Here is a 22,979-nt window from a genome sequence, read left to right as displayed (position 1 = left end):
CTGATAATAACCACTTAAGATAAAACAAGTCAGAATGACCAGGATATTTAGTAAATAATGGAGATAATAATTCCTGGCGAGCATCTGTGTACAGGGGACAATACAAAATAACATGTTCCATCATTTTGATTATTCCTCTATCACATGGACACAATCTCTGTTCAAAAGGGATATTTTGGTATCTCCCTTCAGTAACAACTGTTGGGAGGGCACTGAATCTAGCCAAGGATAAAACCCTTCTAAATTTCAGAATCGTTATGTGGCTAAGGTATCTGGCTGGTTGGAGAAGTTGTACAGAGTGGCTCAAAAAGACGTTTCTAAGTAGGACAGGGTTATTATTATTATTATTATTATTATTATTATTATTATTATTAATTTGACTTGTCCCGCCCATCTCCCCACAACAGGGGACTCTGGGCGGCTTACAACAAACTAAAATCGGCAATACATAATTAAAAGATTATAAAAACCAAAGTACAAAGAGAAAGATAAGTCTGCTTGTAGCTCTAAATCGACTAATGTTAATCTACTAACATTAATTATCCCTTTGTACAATCTAATAGATATATGCATGTTTAAGGGCACACAATATGTTAAAACAACTTCTATTTACATAACTATTATTTTAATTTCTGATGTTCTGAAATACTTAAAAGCATTTTACACTTAAGATAACCCTAACATTTAGAATTTAGATATAATCTGTCCTGTTCTATGTATAGCAAAAGAAAACACAAATTATTGAAGGATTTTTGCTCATTATTTTTTCTAACACTTTTTCAGATGAAGGAAATCAACTAACAACAGTGCATTGTCTTTAACAGGAGTCACCATTAATCTCATGTCCAATTTACCATCTCATTACTTAATTAGAAACATAGTTATTTGGGCCTGTATTATTAAGCAACAACAGCAACAACAAAACTTTATAATCAATAGTAGTACAAAATCCTGGTTATGCTAATGTTATCTGATCCTAGTGCATAAGCTGTGTAAGTAACTTAACTATGCACCACAATCCTGCTGTTGACATATAGTGTGGAATCTCATGCAAAAGTAAATGAAATTCTATCATTCCATACTCCAAAAGGAAAATTTAGTAAAGCCAAGATTTCCATAGCAAATCTATCTCCGTACTTACCTTTTTTAGAGGCTGAGGTCAACTGGGTTGAAGCCATTAGATCTGCTGGCAGCATCCATTCTGGAAGCTGTCTTTTTCGCTGAGCAGGGCTTGATTCTTCTTTTTTAGGAAGAGTAAACTAAAAAAAAAAGAAAAAAAGTAAATTAATATACTAGTATATATGTTCCACAAGGGCTAGAAAATAAGAACAATAATACACATGAGATCAATGATCATCCTTTTCCATAATTGTCATAATATCTTATATTACTATATTTATGCAACTGTATCATGCCCTAGTCAACTCATGGTTGGATGTCCTGAAAGTCCCTGAAACCTAGCTGTTCTCCCAGGCCTTGGGGTAGGGTAGTTGCTGAGCCTCTACAGGTGGTGGTTTGGTTTGGTTTCTGTTCTATTCTAGATGACTATGATCTATTTCTCAGTTTTTAGTGTTTGTGCTTCAGTATTGTCCTTGATTCAGAGCAGTCAAGCTGCCTAGCGTCATGTATAAGACAGCCTCTAAACTGGATGGATGGATGGATAAAATATCCCTTGTTAGGCATGATTTCATAAGTGCAAATCATAACCCAGCTAAGAAGAAAGTTCCCCTCTCATAGCACCATACTGATTCTATCCATGTTCCTTTCATTCTCCAGCCATACACAGAAAAGAAGAAAACAAAATGTCACCCAGCATACTCTAAACGCTGATGAATGCATTCCAGTATACTTAAACTATGTAAAGATTATGTAAGTATCTGCTGTGTATTCAACAGCACACATCACAGCCCAATAACCTTGTTAAAATGTAACTTAGAGACAAGGGGAGAATACATATTTATCAAACCTAGAAATTGTTTGGCATAGCAGTGAAGTACATAATATTTAGATCTAAATAAATACACATGATGGTTTGGTGGAGGAGCTTATGCATCTGGAGTGAATGTGTTATGACTATGACTATGGTTACATGCTTTTCAGCCTCAACAAATAAAGACTTCTGCTAATGGGAAGTTAACTCCAGTGAGTTCAACAAAGACTACTCACAGTAAAAGGATATACTTTCAGCCTCTCTCCACTGGATAATGACACTCAGATTATATGACAGAAGAAATAACTTCATTCACAACAACCTCTCTTGGGATGCCACCCACAATCACAAGATTTACACTAGTAATCCAAACAGAATTCACATTCACTTGTCTGGATTTGAATCTACATTGTACAGAGGCATAGGGAGTGCATGTTCTGCTATATATATACTGAAAGACACTCCCCCTTCCCTTTTTTGAAAAACAGAAAAGTTTTCAATCATTTTAAATCCAAGCCTCAGAAAGAGATCTCTCCAGGGAAATGGAAGGAGGACAGGGGGTTCCAGAAATAACTGAGTCAGGAAAATCTGTTTCAGACAACAATTACTTCAGGGAAAAGGAAAGAAGAGATCACTGCTCTTCTAAATCTCTGATTTAAGGTTACAATTTACAAGGCTTGGAAAATATTTAAGAAAAACAAATAGGGAATTGTTTGCTGGAGAGATCCTTTCTCTCTCAGATATAGGTAACATTTTTAGCCAAGAATTTGTAGTCAGACCATTACTTTGCTTTAATGTGCATGCTGATTACAAACTTTATTTGTATCTGGAATCTACAGTATCTGAATTTATTGTATTTATGCAAGCTCAGTTATTATATGCTTGTTATACTTTGGGCTCTTTGAACAGGGAATCCTACTCACCTTGGATCTGTCTCATGATTTGCTTCTCTTTGATAGCTATTTATGGGTGATTCCCTTAAGACGCTGTGATTTTATCAATGCTGTTTCTCTTATTTCATCAACACCATTAATTTTTTTTCTGTAGTAACTACCTAATGTTAAAAGTATATTTACATTTTCTTATTTAATGAAGTTGATCTCTTAGAAGAAAGGAGGTAGTACTTGAGGACATCCTGGACAGTAGGTTGAGACTTACCTTTTAGCCTACTACCCAGCCCTGCCACTACAGCCTCTCTGAAAATAGGTTTTCTATAACCTCACACTTCTTGATATAGGTAAAAATCATCCCTATAATAAAATTATACTTAACTTTTCCATTAATAAAACTGCAGCACTCCAACACTGAAAGTTACCTTCTCTGGGATTTCGGTTGCTTTTTCTATAAATGAATGTACTTCTGGAAGTTGGTCTTTGCTAGAAGGGACTGTTGATTGTCCTGAAGGCTGTCTGTGAGACATCTTGGTTGACTGCAGAGTTGTGGACATTTGATCTGGTATGTCTTCTACCCAAAGATTACCATTTTCCCTATTGCATGTAATAAACTTCTTAATGGGAATGAATTAACACAGGTTGCTACTCATTAGTTAGTAGAAGAAATGTAGAATTAAAAATATAAAACTCTACTCAAAATTATGATTTAGGCCCCAAATTATATCAGTGGAATTATTTTTATTGTTTGTTGTTGTTGCTTCTGCTGTTATATTTGTTTTTAATCCTCTTTTTTTCATTGTTGTTCCTCTAAGTCAGTTTTTGACTCCTGGCAACTGCCTGGACAAGTCCCTGCAGTTTTCTTAGCAAAATTTCAGAAGTGGTTTGCCACTGCCTCCTTCCTAGGGCTGGGAAAAAGTGACTGGCCCAAAGTCACCCATATACATTGAAGAAATAAATAAATTCAATCATTTCACCAGACAACAGGATAGTCCTGGATGCATCCTGAAACCATTTCAATGCTTGACACAGCCTAATTTTAATACCTGCAGCATATTCCAAATTCTACCTTAAAATTATAGATGAATATAAACCCATGTCTTAAACATTAAACACTATAATGCTCCTCCCATTTTTTTGGGGGGGGGCTATATTTTTTCTTGTGCCTAAAAGCTTGACTATTATTTTGGTTCTTTTGAAGTCGCCTAAAAATGGTGATGTCCTAATATGAATTTTGGAAAAACATACCTTAAATAATAGAGTTGTGCAAATCTTTCAAAATAAGTGTCTTGGAGCCCACAGCAGCATCTACAAGAAGCTTTTTTTTTAATGTTAAAGGAGCTGTGTTTTTTTCCAGGCTTGTTCGCTGCTTTGAAAGTGCTTCCATTGTTGCTGCTAAACAAAGTGGTTCTGCACGCACACATACAGAGGGACAGCTAAAAGCTGCTTCCAAAACAGCTGTGCAAGCCAGGAAAATATAACAATTGAAGGATACTTCATAACTGCTCCTGCCTGTTCCAAAGGACCTTTTTTAAAGGACTTGTACAATCAAATTAAAGAATCTAATGTGCTATATAAAGTCCTGGTAGTTTAAAGTTAGTTTCTCCATGACAGTATGCTTTAGCTTGTTCTGAATCTTATTTAGCAAGTATACATCAAGTCTCATACCACTAGGTCTAAACAATATATTTTCTATTTTTTTAGCACAAAACATAACACTGTTCATAGACAAGAGGAAAAAAAAGCATTTTATGTTATATTAAATGCTCTGAATTTAATGCCCTATACATTTAAATTATTTATTCCATGCTATTTTAGCATAGCTAATACCTATTTCATTCTATATCTAAACATTTGACAAAAACAATTTTCTTTTGCTTTGAAATCCTACACAGAGGTTTGCTGCATTGTTCTCTTATATCCCTGAATTGTCATTACAACTTTTATTACTTTCTGTCATTTTTGAAAAAAGACTGATGTTTCAATCAACTAACAATACAGGAGCATCAAATATTTAAAGTATTAGTATATGTATATCTGTATATTGGTATCAAAATGTCTAAATTACATCCTGCATATATATAATTGTTACATGATTCATCTTAATTTTTTATGGAGGAGAAAGGAATAATAATGCTTGCAATTAAAAGCAACTTGAGATAATTAATAGAAGAAATAATTTACTCAGCTACCACTTATCATAATGGCTCAAACATAATTTGCCTCATTTAGCATACTGCATATCAGACTATATATAAAGAGGCAATTTGACACTGAAACTCACTGTTGCATTTTCAAGATCAAATCTCATTACCTTAGCAGGTTTTCCTTTTCCAGTGGAGTACATAAAACTTTGAAGATGTATTTGTCTACTAACAGAGAAAAACTGTCACCTGGACACAACTGATGCCACTTATCTCTATCCAAAGGAAGTAGTTGGTCATCTTCAACAGGCCAATAAAAACAGGGGTTCACATGGACCTGCCAATTAAGAAGAAGACTTTTAGTACAGATATCAGTGAAGACCTTCTAGGAATTAATAGGCTTAATTATAAATGGATGCTGATTCCATTGCAATACAGCAATATAGCTTATTTTGGGGGAGGTAAGGGCTTGCAATGCAGACTTCAGAAAATATACATTTGCAGAAATGATGTAGTTACAGGATAGCAACACATGGTTGCATCCTATCACTGCCTGTTTCATGTGTCTTGAACAACCTATGGCTTACAACAATGTGTGAACCAAATCAAGGGCTCTTGACAGTCAGATTGTATTTCAGTTATTAAATACAAGCCAGACTTAAAAGTATATTCTGAAAATATATTTCTCTACTTTTTTCTTAATTCTGCAAATCTATATGTAGTTAGAACGGTAAGAAGTCTAATGAAAATCCAATGTATTATCAAAAACACTCTTCAAACACTCTTCAAAATTCTTAATTTTGAATTGTACCATCTTAAACTCCATTTCTACTTGGGGCTAAAAATGAAAGGGACATTCAACATTAGAATGAGCAATACAAAACTAGAATTTTTCAGTTTGCTTTACACTGAGAAATAGGAAACAGTACCCACCGGTTTGATGCTAAGCTGGTCACCAACTACTTTCTGAATAGCATGCTTCCTGGAAACTTTTTTATCTGTAACCTGGAAGTAGACAATGCAATTATTTCTCAACAGTCAATGTGATGCGAAAAATTATTTATAATCTTCTTCAAAGAGAAACTGGTTTAAAATGAAAATATGTTCATTCTGTTTACACACAGTAAAACATGCAAGGCAAGTCATACAAAATACAGACTAAGATACCCAATTAAGAACTAAAAAGGCTACATTTAAATACATATTCAGATTAAGGCAGAGAGAAAGGATAACAAGAAAAGAGCATCTCTATTTAAACAAACTCATTGATTATGTGCCATCAAGTTGGTGTTGACTTAGCAACCACACAGATCATCTCCATGAAGATCTATCCCTAGTCTCCTCCTTCAAATCTTCCAATGATGCACCCACTGCCACTATAACTGAGTCCATTCACCTTGCTGCTTGTTGTTCTTTTCTTCTCTTTCCTTCCACCTTTCCCAGCATTAGAGCCTCTGCAGTCCAAAGTAGGATAATTTGAGCCTGGCCATTTGTGCCTCAAGTGAGAACTCTAGGTTGACTGGTTTGATGATCTATTTGTTTATTCTCTTGGCTAACACACACACACATATATTTACATCTACAATTTTCAATAACTGACTGTATTTCTAGGTGAACGCTTAGAATATCAGATAAAACTAGCATACAACCTTAAAGCAGAAATACTGATTTTAGTTTTTCTTCTTTTGTTTTAGTAATAATCCCACTGCAATAGAAATCTAATTATATATTAGCAGCTGGGTACTTTCAAAGTTAGGCTTTCAAATAAAAAAAAACAGTAAAAAATAGGCAGTGAAAAGCAACAAAAGACAGAGCTCTTCCACCTTAACAGCATAGAATGTAGCTTCAGAAGGAACGTATAATCATGCAAGCTACATCTACTAAAATTCCTTTTTTGCACTCCTATTAAAGTACAGGAGCCTTGTCCTTTTTTTGTATGTAACCATCCATGGACAGTATGGATAGTGGGTCAAAATACAAGCTTGAAAGGACACTGCTTGCTAAATGCTTTCAACAGTGACCCATAAAACTTGAACACCAAAAGAAATACAATAAATTGTCTTGCAGTAGCTTCTTTTGTTGCTGTCTCCATCTTAGGAAGCTTTAAAAAGTCCCAAATAGCTGGAAAAACCCTTATAAAACTTTTTTAAAAAGTGAACATAATTAAAAGCTAAATTATGTTATAGTTTGTAATATACTGTTTATACTTCAAGAAGTACAATTAATTGTGGGAGAGGAGTTCCTTCACAGTACTTGTATATTGTGACCTCTAGTGGGCAATAAGGTATCCGTACTCAATCAGACATAACAGCATAAGAAGTTATTACTGTAGTGTTGACACATAGTCTTCTTTGAACTACTGAAAGTAAACAATCTACATATTACAAAGCACCATCACAATGAAGTTTATGAAATAAAAAAATAGAACAAAGCAACTTTTTAAAGAAGAAAATGTGATATATAACTTTCAGAAACAACTTGAAAACTGCCATGTTATTCCAGTAGTTAAAAAAAAAAAATCTGATGGTTATTTTATGGTTATCCACCTGTATCTTATTGCTTATACTGGTTCTTCTTTTTGCATTCTTACAATATATTTATATGCTTTTAAATGTTTACTTATATCAGAATTACTTATTTCCTTTTTTTCTTACAATTATAATAAATGAGTATGTTTCTGAAGTTAGAAGGAGGTTCCAACCTTGAATTGGTATGCTAAAGGATGCCAGTAGACACTTAGCAACTGATTCAAAGATCAAAGGTTTCCAGAGGAAGAAACAGAGGACTGAAGATGGCTCCATGAAAAGTGGAGCTGATGACTATGGCAGAATGAAGAGCCAGTGAGTAGACTGGCTTTTTGATAATTCCTCTCCGGAGGAGAGGACTTAAGATCACCCACAAGTGCTCCAGACAGCTGCTGCTCACAAGGAGACTGCAAGATAGCAGTCTCTAGTGGGTTTAGAGATCTGGGAGATGAGGGAATAGACATCTTGCTCAAGCCACAGTCAGCACCATTGAAAGGACATAAGTTCACATACTTCCTTTTCTAATCACTTTCGGAAATTGCTTGTTAACTGCTTTTCAGCTATTAGAAACCTCTGGGTTGACAAGTCTGACAGTACCAGGTGAGTTTCCTTCAATCCTTAGGGAAAGAAAGTTTTAACTACAAGTTTAAGGGCTTAAAAAAAAATCTGGAATAAACAGCAAAAGGTTGATTAAAACTTTGATTTTAGAAAGTTACAAACAAACAAAGGGTCCAGATAAATTTGAAATAAGATTTTGGAAAAATCCATTCCATGGGAAAATGGTTTTAATTTTTTTTAAAAAATAAGATTTTAAAAATTGGACACTAGAGGGAACTAAAGATTTTATATGTTTTTTCTTTACTATATTCTTACTTTTTTATTTCTCTATTTTTCCTTTTTTTTCTTTTCCGTACCTTCTACTTTTTATTCTTTTTTTTTAGTTTGTATTAGTTTTTACTGTTGTAATTATAATCTTTAATTAAATTAGTATAAAAAACAAAGATCAAATAAAGAAAATATCAAAAAGTCAGTATGTTGCTTTATTAATTATAGAAAAGCCTTTGATTGTTTAGATCATGTCATGCTGTGGAATGTGCTTAGAATTTCAGAAATTCTCATTGTCCTCATTTGAAACCAATATACAGGTCTGGAATCCACAGTAGAGATAGAACATGGCAAAGCAGACTAGCTCAAGTTGGCAAAGGAATGAGACAAGGCTGTATACTCTCACCTTATTTATTATCAATGAATATTTAATAATATTATGAATATATATTAATGAAAACTGGATTGGAGGAAGTTGAGTGTAGTTTTGAAACTAGAGGAAGAAACATCAATAGCCTGTGCTATGCTGATGACACTACTCTGATAGTTGAAAATGCAAAGGTTCTGCAAACTCTAGTAATAAAACTCAAAGAACACAGTGAAGAAATGGGACTACAGTTAAATATAAAGAAGACCAAGCTAATGACAACAGGTACAGCAACCAGCCTTAAAACTGAAAATGAAGATATTGAACTGACAGATAGCTTCTGCCTTTTAAGATCAACCATCACAAGTAAAGCAACAAGCAGTCAAGAAATATGCCCCAGACTAGCACTTAGTAGAGTGGCCATGAAGGCCTTAGAAAAGATATTTGGATACCAGGATATGTCTATACACAAAGATCAAAATACTGCAAGCAATGGCATTTCCTATAACACTCTACAAAAGCAAAGACTGGACTTTGAAGAACCAGAATAGAAAGAGTATTGATGCTTTTAAACTTTGGTACTAAGAATACCATGGACAACCAAGAAAACAAACAAATGGATCATCAAACAAATTAATCCTAATTCTATGTGATTATTAAGGGTTGACACTGACTTAATGGCACATAATCAATATGTATGTTAACACACACACACACACAAGCATTTATTCTAATAAAAATATCACAAATATGTATGTTCAGAAAGTTTCTGCAAACTTGGCTGTTCCCCCAGACCTTGGGTTAGGGTGGGTGTCAAGCCCCTGTGGAATTTTGATTAAGTTCTTGCTTTCTTGCCTGGCTAATGCTTTTTCATTTTACTATTTTCTGTTTTAAATATTGTAAACTGCCAGGAGTCTTGTAGAGTTGGATGGCCTCTAAATTGCATAAATAAATAAACATAAGTCATCCATTTCCAACAAAAGTACCCAGAATGAAAGTAGATCAAATTATACTAAACAGAAGAATGAACATGTGAAAATTAGGGCTGAAAGGAGACAAAACCGGTATGTAGTATTTTTGTATTCAGCTAGAAAATCTTTGCTTTTATCAAAAAGGTATTTCTTATATAAACTATTGTTACATTTTCCTCAAACGACTGAAGAATATTCAACAACACACCAGCACTAGTTCTGAATTATGCATGTTAGGAATGAGTATAATTTAAGAAATCTATACATACCTACTTATATGGTGAAAATGAGGGCTAGGAAAGATACAGGACCCCACTGACTAAATCTGTTTTCTTTGCATTTATTAAGATACTTGCATAGGATTTCTAAAGTTAAATGGTTCACCCCTTCTTTGTGAAGTAAGTTAGACTAAGAGGTGCTACCAGTCGGTGAATCTCCAGCAAGCTTTATGGCTAAACTGAGATTTGATGTGGGGCTTTGCATTTTGCAACTAAGTGCTATGTCACACTGGCTCCTCATATCACCATTATAGAAAATCAGTTAAGACTGCAATCCCATGATATCTGATGCAATGTCCCAGAAACCACAGAATTTATCAGTTTTCCTTCTTAGAAGGGAGAGATCCTCTCCCAGTCTTGGAAGGGGAAAATCTACAGTAGAATACTGTAGCTGGTTTTTTCCCAATGACAAATTTATATGAGAGGATTGCGTTAGTGGCAGGATTGAAGGAGCTTGGGATCAAAAGAACACTTACCCAACTTAAACTGTATATTGTTCTACATTTATTCCTATCATTATTCCTTGTAGGAGAGGTTACAAGGAGGAGTGACAGATAGAAAACAAACAGCACTTGAAGCTCTGAGACTTTACCCAGCCAGGGTGCAAGCTAGCAGTTACTAAAATTATCAGATTCTAACTCTAAAACCCCTTCATGGATCACTGCCTTGTCGTGGCAAAGGGGCTTGCGTAACTCAGTGAAGCCATGAGCTATACCGTGCAGGGCCACCCAAGACGGACAGGTCATGACAGAGAGTTCTGACAAAATGTGGTCCACTGGAGAAGGAAATGGCAACCCACTCCAGTATCCTTGCCAAGAAAACCCCATGGACAATGTTAAAAGGCTAAAAGATATGACGCCGGAAGATGAGCCTCTCAGGTCGGAAGGTGTCCAATATGCTACTGGGGAAGAGCGGAGGGCAATTCCAAGTAGCTCCAGAAAGAGTGAAGCGGCTGGGCCAAAGCCGAAAGGACGTACAGCTGTGGATGTATCTGGAAGTGAAAAGAAGGTCCGATGCTGTAAAGAACAATATTGTATAGGTACCTGGAATGTGGTCAAACATGAGATGACAAGATTGAACGTTGACATCTTGGGAATCAGCGAATTGAAATGGACGGGAATGGGTGAATTTAATTCAGGTGACCATTATATCTACTACTGTGGCCAAGAAACCCTTAGAAGAAATGGAGTTGCACTCATAGTCAATAAGAGAGTGGGAAAGGCAGTAATGGGGTATAACCTCAAAAACGACAGAATGATCTCAGTGCGTATCCAAGGCAAACCATTCAACATCACAGTAATCCAAGTCTATGCCCCAACCACTGATGCCGAAGAAGCTGAAGTTGACCCGTTCTATGAAGATCTACAACACCTTCTAGAACTAGCACCAAAAAAAGATGTCCTTTTCATCATAGGGGATTGGAATGCTAAAGTAGGAAGTCAAGGAGTAATCGGAATAACAGGCAAGTTTGGCCTTGGAGTACAAAATGAAGCAGGGCAAAGGCTAATAGAGTTCTGTCAAGAGAACAAGCTAGTCATAGCAAACACTCTTTTCCAACAACACAAGAGACGACTCTACACATGGACATCACCAGATGGTCAATACCGAAACCAGATTGATTACATACTTTGCAGCCAAAGATGGAGAAGCTCTATACAGACAGCAAAAACAAGACCAGGAGCTGACTGTGGCTCAGATCATGAGCTTCTTACTGCAAAATTTAGGCTTAAATTGAAGAATGTAGGGAAAACCACTAGACCACTCAGGTATGACTTAGATCATATTCCTTGTGAGTACACAGTGAAGGTGATGAATAGATTTAGAGGATTAGATTTGGTAGACAGTGCCTGAAGAACTATGGACGGAGGTCTGTAACATTGTACAGGAGGCAGCAACTAAAACCATCCCAAGGAAAAAGAAATGCAAGAAAGCAAAATGGCTGTCTGATGAGGCATTACAAATAGCTGTGGAAAGAAGGAATGTGAAAAGCAAGGGTGAAAGGGAAAGATATAAGCAACTGAATGCAGATTTCCAGAGAATAGCAAGGAGAGATAAGAAGGCCTTCTTAAATGAACAATGGAAAGAAATTGAGGAAAACAATAGAATGGGGAAGACTAGAGATCTCTTCAAGAAAATTGGAGATATCAAAGGAACGTTTAGTGCAAAGATGGGCATGATAAAGGACAAAAAAGGCAGGGACCTAACAGAAACAGAAGAGATTAAAAAGAGGTGGCAAGAATACACAGAAGACCTATACAAGAAAGATCTTAATGTCCCTGATGTCCACGGTGGTGTGATCACTGACCTTGAGCCGGACATCCTAGAGAGCGAAGTCAAGCTGGCCTTAGGAAGCATTACTAACAACAAAGCTAGTGGAGATGACAGTATTCCAGCTGAGGTATTTAAAATACTAAAAGATGATGCTGTTAAAGTGCTGCACTCAATATGCCAGCAAGTTTGGAAAACGCAACAGTGGCCACGGGATTGGAAAAGGTCAGTTTACGTTCCAATTCCAAAGAAGGGCAATGCCAAAGAATGCTCAAATTATCGCACAATTGCACTCATTTCACATGCTAGCAAGGTTATGCTCAAAATCCTACAAGCTAGGCTTCAGCAGTACATGAACCGAGAACTACCGGATGTACAAGCTGGGTTTCGAAGAGGCAGAGGAACTAGAGATCAAATTGCCAACATTCGCTGGATCATGGAGAAAGCACGAGAGTTCCAGAAAAACATCTACTTCTGCTTCATTGACTATGCAAAAGCCTTTGATTGTGTGGATCACAACAAACTGTGGCAAATTCTTAAAGAGATGGGGGTATCAGACCATCTTACCTGTCTCCTGAGAAATCTGTATGCGGGCCAAGAAGCAACAGTTAGAACCGGTCACGGAACAACCGATTGGTTCAAAATAGGGAAAGGAGTACGACAAGGCTGTATACTGTCACCCTGCTTATTTAACCTATATGCAGAGTACATCATGAGAAATGCCAGGCTGGAAGAATCACAAGCCGGAATTAAGATTGCAGGGAGAAACATCAATAACCTCAGATATGCAGACGATACCACCCTAATGGCAGAAAGTGAAGAAGAACTAAAGAGCCTGTTGATGAGGGTGAAAAAGGAGAGTGCAAAAGCTGTCTTGAAACTCAGCATTAAAAAAACTAAGATCATGGCATCTGGACCCATCAATTCCTGGCAAATAGAAGGGGTAGAAATGGAAGCAGTGACAGACTTCATTTATTTGGGCTCCAAGATCACCGCAGACGGAAACTGCAGCCATGAAATTAAAAGACCCTTGCTCCTTGGGAGGAAAGCTATGGCAAGCCTAGATAGCCTATTAAAAAGCAGAGACGTCACCTTGCCGACAAAGATCCGCATAGTCAAAGCTATCGTTTTTCCAGTAGTAATGTATGGCTGTGAGAGCTGGACCATAAAGAAGGCTGAGCGCCGAAAAATTGATGCCTTTGAACTGTGGTGCTGGAGAAGACTCTTAAGAGTCCCCTGGACTGCTAGGAGGTCAAACCAGTCAATCTTAAAGGAAATCAACCCTGATTGCTCATTGGAAGGATTGATAATGAAGCTCAAGCTCAGATACTTTGGTCACCTAATGCGAAGAGAGGACTCTTTGGAAAAAACCCTGATGCTGGGAAAGATTGAAGGCAAAAGGAGAAGAGGACGGCAGAGGATGAGATGGTTAGATAGCATCACTGAAGCAATGAGCATGAAACTGAGCAAACTCAGGGAGGCAGTGAAGGACAGGAAGGCCTGGCGCAATATGGTTCATGGGGTCACGAAGAGTCGGACACGACTTAACGACTGAACAACAACAACAAACTCAAAAAGCATTGTCCTACCCAATGGTATAAAACATGCATGCTTAGTATCAACAATGTAATGACAATATGCATGTAAGATCTGATGCAATAATCTAGAGCTTTCCTAACTATACTTTTAAGATGCTCAGATAAGCAATATTGCTACTCTTAGCCTTTTCATCTGTTTGTGTTATTTTCCTTTGTTAGCTTGCGAAAAGAGTAATAAATCTCGATTTAATTTCACCAAACTTTTCCAAAAGACAAGTCCCCTAATAGACTGGTGGGGCGGGTCTCATTGGTCAAGCAGATTGCTTTGAATGCACAACCAGGTAAAGGGAGATAGATAACAGACACTTTAAAAGCATGGCAAAAAATCTTGGAAAGCCTCCATCAGTCAAAAGATACCGCCTTTCCAAATGCGTTGGGCTATAGTGTCATCTGGAAGGAACCGGAAACTTCCTTATTTCGCGAGTGGACGGTCTCATTCAATGTAAAGGAAGTCTGTGTCCCCTGCATTTGTCCGGAAGGGACGAACACACGGCCAGCTCCGTTCGTCCTCTCAGCCAACTACAGACACATACTGTACAAACTGGCACTCCTTTGGCGCACCGCCATGGCACTTACTCCCACAAAAGCGCCTCTTCCTATCACTATCTCCCCGAGCGGCAGCGGCAGAGGGCACCCCCCGTCCACCGGCACTAACTGAAACCTAGACATGGTAACAAGCCTCTCGCGCTTCCCCCCGTAGCAAGATTCCACAAGGGGGAAGAAAAAGCAGGAACGTACTGTCTCTTCTTGTATGTACCCCTCCTATCTGCTGAACTGAGATATATCGTTCCGATGTAGCCAATAGCTCGCCGCCTTTTAAAAGAAACGCACACGTAACTGCGCCACAAACCCAGGACGGAAATTCCTGCCTCGCTATCAAACTACAGCTCCCAAAATGCTTGTCGGCAAAGGCGGGTGTTTCGAGAGCCTCTGATTACGTAACTGTGCAACAGGGAAGGAAAAAAGTAAATAAACAAATTCGAATGGATAAGCCGTTAAAACCGTTAGCGGAAACAAAGGGCCGGGAGCCAGGTGAGCAGCCTCGAGCCTCCTGCGTTACTCGGTGACGTTGCAATTGCGTATTCATCCAATCACTGAATAGGGCGGAGCTGGGGAGCCGGGCAGCTAAATAGCGGCGATAGGGGGCGCGAGGTGTTGCTTTCAGACTCTTTCGGGACAGAGGCGTCTCGAGAAGGTTGTGGAAACGTGATAAAGTACATTCCCGGGCGCAAATCGGGCGAATTCTTTTCAGTTTTGTAGAATTATATAGAGCTCCTGTGGAAAACACACAGGTGCCCTGTCATAACATCTAAGCTTCACCATAACTGTCGCATTTCCACCCACAAATAGCCCATTCTGTTTCAGCCTCTAGGTCCAACTGTGCATACAAAAAAGCGCTTACATATATCAGGATGGAGCTAATCAGTGTGTTTAATTTTACTGTGTTTTTTATTCTAATTCAATGCATGGAATTTTTATCTGAAGTGTATGTAAAAATGATGACTAATAATATTAAGTAAGGTTCAGTGCTTTAAAAATTTAGAAAGAATCCTCAAGATGTTGTTCAAGGTCACATAATTCCAATAGAGGTGAATATGTGTAGCTCAGGGTTGAACTGGAGTCCTTGGGGTTCTCTGAGCTTGGTTTTCTCTGAGCAAAGGTTACCACCAGGAAGGTTTGCATTCCCAATTGCTTTGCATTGAACCCAAAAGAAAATGTTTTAAAACCACCCAATTTTAGATCATAGGGAAGCAATTAGTAGGCCAGTGCTTCCTTAACGTCTTCAGTATTTTCTTTCTCACACTGCATTTAATATTAAAGATCTGCTTGTTTGGATGACTCTGCAAAACAACTGCCAAAGCTTTGTGTTACCTGGTGAACTGTATTTACATTTACTAAGACCTGCAATTTCTTAGTTTATTACTGAATAATTCAGCCTCTTTTCCCATGCTCCTGTACTCATGCTTTCTTTTTCTGGTTTTGAAACACCAGGTTACAACACAGTATCTCAGCCCCACCAGACATTCCACACTTCTGCAGGTTTTCCACCTTTCACAATCTTTAAGCATTATCTTTTGCATTAGTCATTTTAATTTTAATAAAAGGAATGCAATTACCTTCCAGGGCAAAAGTATCGAGTTAAATCGAACAAATTTGGTGTGTAAGTCTACTGAAAAAAATTACTTAAAATTTTTGCCTTTTATAATTCAGTAACTCCCCCCCCTTCCCATACCCTAAATTACAGGATTTTCACAAAGGGGGGCGTTGAAAAATTTTCCGCTCCTGGGGGGGGGGGCAGCTTCAAAAAGGTTGAGAATCACTGATCTAGAACATGATGTGTTGTCTTCTTACAGGCCATGGCTGCAGTCATTATAATTGTAGGATCATTGAGAGATGATTTACAATGGAGTCAGTGTGGTTATGGATGAAAATGTTAAGCTAGGACTTGCAAGACCCAAGTGTAAATCCACTCTCTGCCAGTGACTTGGGGCCAGTTGGTCTCATCCTAGCCTATCTCACAAGGTTCTTGTGATGAAAGAAATAAAGGGAGATCACCATGTAAACCATCTTGAGTTCTGGAAGAAAAGACAGGATATAAATCTAACCAACCAACCAACCAACCAATCAATCAAGATACATGAATTAGGAAAGCCCATGAATGTATCTTTACCCTCATGCAAACCAACCATCTAAATAGCCCTTCTTGACTGCCAGTGAGACTGCTCCCTTCTACATGGGAGAAGCTTCCCTCCAAGCAGACAGCTTCTCAGGCCCAGCTGCCAAAATGACAATTTTGTTGCAGTCATAGAAATGTTTATTCAGCCCTCAAAGCAACAAGTTGGAACTGAATAAAATAATAATGTGTATTAGATTTATATACTGCCCTTTCTCCAGCTCATATTCACACTGGAGCAAAACAGCCAACTTAATTGTTCCATATGGCAGATACATGTACAGTATGTGCAAAAATCTGAGAGCAACTGTTTCCTGTGGCTCAGATTGGAAAACTTGTCTCTTTGGATAATTGCTACTTTTCTGTTAGTGTATCATTTCAGGATGCTCCACTTTAACTGTATGGAAAGAATTATGCTTGCCTGTGTGGAGACACACACACACACACACATCTATGCAATATATTCCTTATGAAGGAAAGGTATGATTCACGGAAAACAGTAAGTAGCATTAAAAACAAAATTCCTAAAATGATTGTGCTCACAGTCATTATATATAGGGATATATTTTTGTGTACATTTACATAGCACTGATACTTATCCAGAGAGGAATTTTTTTAAGAACACTATCAGCAAATATTTCTAAACAGAGTTGATTATACTCCCATCTCTGACAATTTTATTTTTTCAGAAAAGGTGACTGGTATTTAAGCAAAGTCTAAACTATGAAGAAAGGGTCTAAACAGAAATCATCCAGAAAAAAACAGCAGACCGTTGCAACTACTACTTGTAAGAAATTGTTCTTTAAATCTTCCAAACAGAAGAAAAACAATAGTCAAGGAGATTTTGTGAAGCTGTTTCCACTAGAAGTCAGCTTAAAGATTTTTAGCAAACTTGACATTCAGAGTTTGTGCAATGCTGCAATAACCTGCAAGAGCTGGAACCAAACCATTGAGCATTTTGATGATTTATGGAAACCCCACTGTTTAAATATAAGAACTGTCTGTCAGCGAGAAGTTGATGGTGACAGAGGAAAAGGTTATTCATGGAAGGTAAGTTTAACTGAGTCTTGATTACAGTATAGTCTCTTATATCCAGATCTACTATCTCGTGCACAGTATCACCAAGCCTTTTGGCACAGCTGAAATTTGTCAAGCCTCTTGGGCATTTATTTGAAAGGATATTCTGTAGGATAAGACAGTGTTATTTGCCTTACTTTGGCAAAAGAAAGAAAGAAGACAGGAGACAATCTATTCCTGAAAGTAATTGCTTTCAAGACACCTGATGTTTTTGGACTACATCTCCTGAAAGTCTCAGCTATCATTGCTATTAAAAATAGAAGATAGGAACTTTTGTGCAGAATATCTGAATCATCAGCTTGCCTTCCCCTCACTCCAATTCTATGAAGTTAGGCTGAAGGAATGGGCAACCTTTTGCTGGTTAGGAGCTATACTTCTGAGAGGTCAAGAACCATAGAGGGTGAGGCAGGATTCCAAATGGACACACGGGGCTGGGATTTTCTGGTTTTGGGATAGCTATTATTCTTTTTTGTTTGTTTTAAGTACAAGACTTTTTTAGTGCTTACACCAGTTTTCATGTTTCCATTCTTGAAATTGCACTGCCACCAAACTTTCGCAGCAGGGGGACAGAGGGAGTCCAGAATAAGAGTTTGGAAAGCTGCAATATAAGATTCTGGGGTTGACCTCCAGTGCTTGGAGCTGCAGATTGTGCATCCGTAGCCTCAAAACCTAGGATCAGTTCAAGAGAGCTTGCTTTCTTGGGTCATGTCCAGGGAGCCCATCCTGTAAGGTAGATGGCAACAAGGATACCACCAAAGTTCTGTACCTTCCTGAGGTTCATGGAGTGGGCCATAGCTGCTGTTCCTTTTAGCATTGATTCAACAGTACGATTATCTAGTTGTACTCTGCCTGCTTTCCTCGGCAGTTTCTCAGAAAGGAACAGAAATTTCAATTATAGTTTCTACTTAATGAGAAGCTTTACTTACTGGGATAACAAGCAATTACAGGGGGGGTTATTTTAAAGAAACTTCTATCGTGCAGCAATCTTGTAGTTGAGGAAGCCTCATGATAACAATACTATTTCTTCTCATACAACAACAAGAAATAAGTTGCAAAATAAAAACTGTATATGCTTTCAGTCTTTTGCTCTTGCATTCTGGAGCAAAAACTAGCAAGAAGTATTCTCTGCAATCCCTCTTTACTACTTATTAGAATTAGTAGTACTTATTAAAATACTTATTTTTAGTGTTTAGTAGTAAATAGTACTACTTATTAAAAACACTTATTAGAATTAGCAGTAAAATAGATCCTAAATTCACTTAATAATACAAAGCCTAATAAGAGACATGAATCTCTATATATTTTCTAATCACAGAGAAAATGGGGGCTAAACACAACTCCCAAGGGAGAACTCCTCATACCCTAGGAGCAATGGAAGGCCCTCTTCTCTCCACCAGAAGGATAGTAGTCTTATGGGGGCTTTTCAAAAGGATTTTCTCTGCTGTTTTAACAACTAGACAGGTTCATAATGAGAGACATAAAGCTTAGCACAGTCAAGTGCTAAGCCACTGAGATCAATAGATTAAAGATCAATACCATCATGGGCATCCACAGGAGGGGACAAGTGATAAAATGTGCTTAGTGACATCATCACACAAATGCTGTAACTTACAGATTTGCCTCAGATGTTGGGGTGCAAGTACCTAATGGCATCCTTTGCATGATGACATTACCACATGCATGTCATTTTGGCATCATCATACTTTGTTGCAGATGATGCTGAATATCAACACCTTAAATTATGTCTAATAAGCAACTGGCAACCACTATAGATCAAAGACCTATACAGCCCTATTTAACATATCTATTTTATATCTTAAATTGACAGTGACAGAGATGACATTGTCTAAAATTGTCATTTTACCATCAAAATATAACAGCACATTTGTACGGGGCTCAGGATGTGTGTGTGACAAAAACGGGACTGCAGGCCAAACAAAGTCCACTGTCCAAGTTGCACAGGTGTAATTAAATGTTATAGCAATTATGTATAATGACATTTAAAAATGTGAAAATACATTTTGGCTGGTGATGTGATTTGATCAGGAAGAGAAAGAGTGAAGCTCTTCTTCCCACTCACCACTTCTCTAATCTAATCCACTTCCTCTCAAAGTACCTTTTCTTTTTTTGTAAAAAAACTTTCAGTAAGCACTTTAGTTATAAGAGTTTAAGTGCTTAATCTTGTACCATGAGAGTGTAATAATTTCCACGAATCACTAGTGGGCAGCAATACATTAGAAGTCCATTCTAAATTCAATTTTTTGTTCTGAAAAGTTTTTCTTGGTTAAAATAGTAGTTTCAAATGACTTGCAATGCAAACATGAAAACTATATGGTGTGAAATAGATATGTACTTTCTATTGTATGTTTACAGAGTTTTCATACAGTATAACTGGCATGATTTTTAATCTCACATGTGAAAAATAGGAATAAGCTGACTTGAGGCCAGCTTTTAAGTAGGTGAGAGTTGAGTTTTTCCCTCTAAATTATGGAATTGCTTGCGAGATAGGACTTTCTGTACATAAGAAATCTATGTATTACATCTTTATTAAAATCTCTCTCTTTTTCCTATTCTTTCCCAATTGCTTTTATCAGGTCACGCTGCATAGAAACTACTGGAAAAGCAAAATAAAGTATGAATGGCTGAGTGGAAAATATAGCAATATTCAGTCACGCAGTGGTTTACCAGAAAAATGTATGTATCCTATGGATGTGGATACCTGGGGAGAAATCTTGGAAGCTGAACTGGAAAGGGTCTTATACAGAGGAAATTAGAGATGAGTTCATATCTGGGTGCGTATTCTGTAGCTTTTGTTTGTGGCAGTTTTATACATGTCTATTTAATTTTGCACTTTCAAAACAGCAAATATTTTAATTTTTTTATTATATAATTTGAAATACTATATGCAAAAATGGTTCTTTGAGTCTCATAAAAAGCACTTTACAAATAATGTCAAATATTTTTATAACCTGGTGGCTTTGTCTACTAGTGGGCCTTCCAAATGATTAGAATTGCTATTCCTTTCAATGTAAGCTTGCAAGTCCATTGACAGAAATGATAGAAATTGTAATGTAAAACTTCTGAAGTACAGTATATAGGTTACCTATCCTTAAGGTACATTGATTTAGAAGATCTTTACTAAACATACCATTTGATTTATTTTCATGCTGGTCATTGATCAAAATAAAGATTGACTGACTGATTCGATTTATCTGCTTATAAACATTCAGTTTCAAGTTTACAAATAAATGTATTAATTTGAAAGTAAATTCCACTGTATTTTTTGAATGTTAAAATATGCATATGCATACATACATACAGTATATACATACATATATATATACACACACACACACGTACATATACAGACACAAACATACATGCACATATATTGCTAATTTATTTATTTATTTAGTAGACTTGTCCCCGCCCATCTCCCCACAATGGGGGACTCTGGGCAGTTTACATCAAATTAAAACCATAAATACATAATTAAAAGTTATAAAAAGAGAACCACACTTACACAGATAGAAAAAAGATAAAAAATCCAAGAGCCTGATGGAAGCCACACCAGGCCTCTAGGGGGCTAGTCAACCCCATTTCTGACAACCTCCCTCCCCGCCCCAGGCCAGATGGCAGAGCCAAGTCTTCAAATCCCTCTGAAAGGCCGGGAGTGAGGGGGCCTGTCTCACCTCCAGGGGCAAGATGTTCCAAAGGGCAGGGGCTACAGCAGAGAAGGCCTGCCTTCTGGACCCCGCTAATCGGAGTTCTTTTGCCGAGGGGGTCCGGAGCATGTCCTCTCTGTGAGATCGGGTGGGACGGGTTGACATAGTGGGGGCGAGGCAGTCCCTCAGGTAGCCTGGCCCCATGCCATGTAGGGCTTTAAAGGTGATAACCAACACCTTGAATTGGACCTGGAAGCAAACTGGTACCCAATGCAGCTCACGGAGCAAAGGTGTTATATGGGTCCTTTGGACCCTAAAAATTGCTTGCGCGGAGCTGCACTCTGAAGCTTCCAGATACGCTTCAAGGGTAGCCCCATGTAGAGGGCTACCCTCTTAAGAGTATAAGCACTAACTCTTATACTTAGGATTAAAATCCAAATTCATTACTCACAAAATTGTGATATATGCAGTTTTTCAGCCACAAAGCTTAATTCTCATTGAATATGTCTTTAGGCTACATCATCTTAGATAGAGAGATGGAATTCTTCTTTTTTCCAAAAACTTATCAAAAAATTAGAACATTAATCAGAATAATTCTAACACTGTTCTGCAGAAACAATTGTTATTACCTTACCACAAACTGAATTCTTGAGAATTAGGTCCACAAATGATTAATGTCAAAACCTTAGTGAGAACTAGGCCCACAGCCTATTAATTATACAAATTTCCTTCTAATTTCAATAGACTGATAATGTCAGCCTTAAGGGGGAAAAAAATCCAACCCCCCCCAAAAAACAACTGATATTTTCATGGGAATTTCAAGCCTGAAAAGATTGGTGCAATCAAGAACCATATTTTGTGATAGCCAACAATTTCTTCCCCTGCAGAGTCTTGAATCTACTCCCCCCCCCTTCCAAAAAGTTGGTAGATACTCATTAAGGGAGTGAGGATCTGCTAAATTAATGGAATAGTGAGCTACAGCAGGAGAGGGAGTAATTGAAATTAGCAGGCCTGCAATAGCATTGCAAATTCCTCCTTTCATTTATAGTTGTTGTTGTTGTTGGCCCTTTCCCACTGTGGCTCTGTAAGATAGCTCTCCCTATCTGCTTAGTTCCCTCTTGTTCAAGAGGCATTTTTGGAAAAAAGAGGTAGGCAGGAAGAATTTTTTGCATGATCTTTCCTTGAAGTATTCTTTTTATGTCCCTTCAATGATCTGTTTCCTCCCATTCTTCCTTCGCTTTTAACTTTTTAATGCTGAGGAATTTGAGTCCTTGTGAAATATACAAAAAATGGTGTGACATGAATATAGAGCTCTATTGACAATTATAACCAGAGAATATTGTATGAATAACAAGCACTGTGGTCAAGTTAGCATTCTTATGAGTGTATTAACATCTGACATTATATTAACATCCAAAGCCTGACACCGTGTTTAGTGAAAAACTTTGTACATTTCTAACAAGCTGTCTTTTATACCACATCCATTCATTGGAGGCAAAGAGCATCTTTGTGTAATCTAGGGCATAAGCAAGTATTTTTAGCTTGTATAAGTCAGATGGCTAAATGAGAACATTATATTGCAGCATAGGATCACAGTCATTTGATTGATTTGGAGTATGAAATTTATTTTGCCTGAAGTTCTGGACTGTGGAGTTTTGGATTTCTCTCAGTAGAAGGATGATATTGATATTGGCTGGGCTAGGCCAGGAGCAGGACTTATTTCTAGCTAGCCATAGAACCCATAGAACATTTATACATGAATTCAAT

General features: G+C 37.5%; 2 protein-coding genes across 3 annotated transcripts in view; one reads left to right on the top strand and one right to left on the bottom strand.

Moving 5' to 3' along the window:
* Window positions 1-14,488, bottom strand: part of APLF (aprataxin and PNKP like factor) — a 32,220-nt gene extending 17,732 nt beyond the window's left edge. The window contains exons 1-5 of one of the 2 annotated variants that reach the window (XM_088134331.1): window positions 14,373-14,488; window positions 5,898-5,969; window positions 5,135-5,301; window positions 3,246-3,417; window positions 1,142-1,259 (exon numbers count right to left, since the gene is read on the bottom strand). In XM_088134331.1, coding sequence (XP_087990457.1) covers window positions 1,142-1,259; window positions 3,246-3,417; window positions 5,135-5,301; window positions 5,898-5,969; window positions 14,373-14,465 — 622 coding nt within the window. In that variant the 5' untranslated portion in view covers window positions 14,466-14,488. Of the gene's footprint in view, window positions 1-1,141; window positions 1,260-3,245; window positions 3,418-5,134; window positions 5,302-5,897; window positions 5,970-10,973; window positions 11,034-14,372 lie in introns of those variants that run through there. The other variant, XM_088134335.1, reaches the window with a different exon arrangement.
* An 83-nt stretch (window positions 14,489-14,571) lies between these two features.
* On the top strand, window positions 14,572-20,940 carry FBXO48 (F-box protein 48). The gene is made up of 3 exons (XM_007423172.4): window positions 14,572-14,828; window positions 17,160-17,520; window positions 20,142-20,940. Exons 2-3 carry the CDS (start codon window positions 17,194-17,196, stop codon window positions 20,319-20,321), a joined length of 507 nt encoding a protein of 168 aa, XP_007423234.1. The 5' UTR covers window positions 14,572-14,828; window positions 17,160-17,193; the 3' UTR covers window positions 20,322-20,940.
* The last annotated feature ends 2,039 nt before the right edge of the window (window positions 20,941-22,979 follow it).

This window comes from Python bivittatus, unplaced genomic scaffold (genome assembly GCF_059951505.1).
Source record: "Python bivittatus isolate LINGU-HERP-01145 unplaced genomic scaffold, Pbiv_v1 ctg000020_np1212, whole genome shotgun sequence".
NCBI lineage: Eukaryota > Metazoa > Chordata > Lepidosauria > Squamata > Pythonidae > Python > Python bivittatus.
The sequence above is the reverse complement of the archived record's forward strand: the minus strand, read 5'-3'. Positions and strand labels throughout refer to the sequence as shown.

Excerpts from the sequence above, each read along its gene's own strand:
- FBXO48 (XM_007423172.4), top strand. The coding sequence starts at position 17,194 with ATGAAGAAAGGGTCTAAACAGAAATCATCCAGAAAAAAACAGCAGACC. Across the intron at positions 17,521-20,141 it reads GAAAAGGTTATTCATGGAAG|GTCACGCTGCATAGAAACTA; the intron begins GTAAGTTTAACT and ends TGCTTTTATCAG.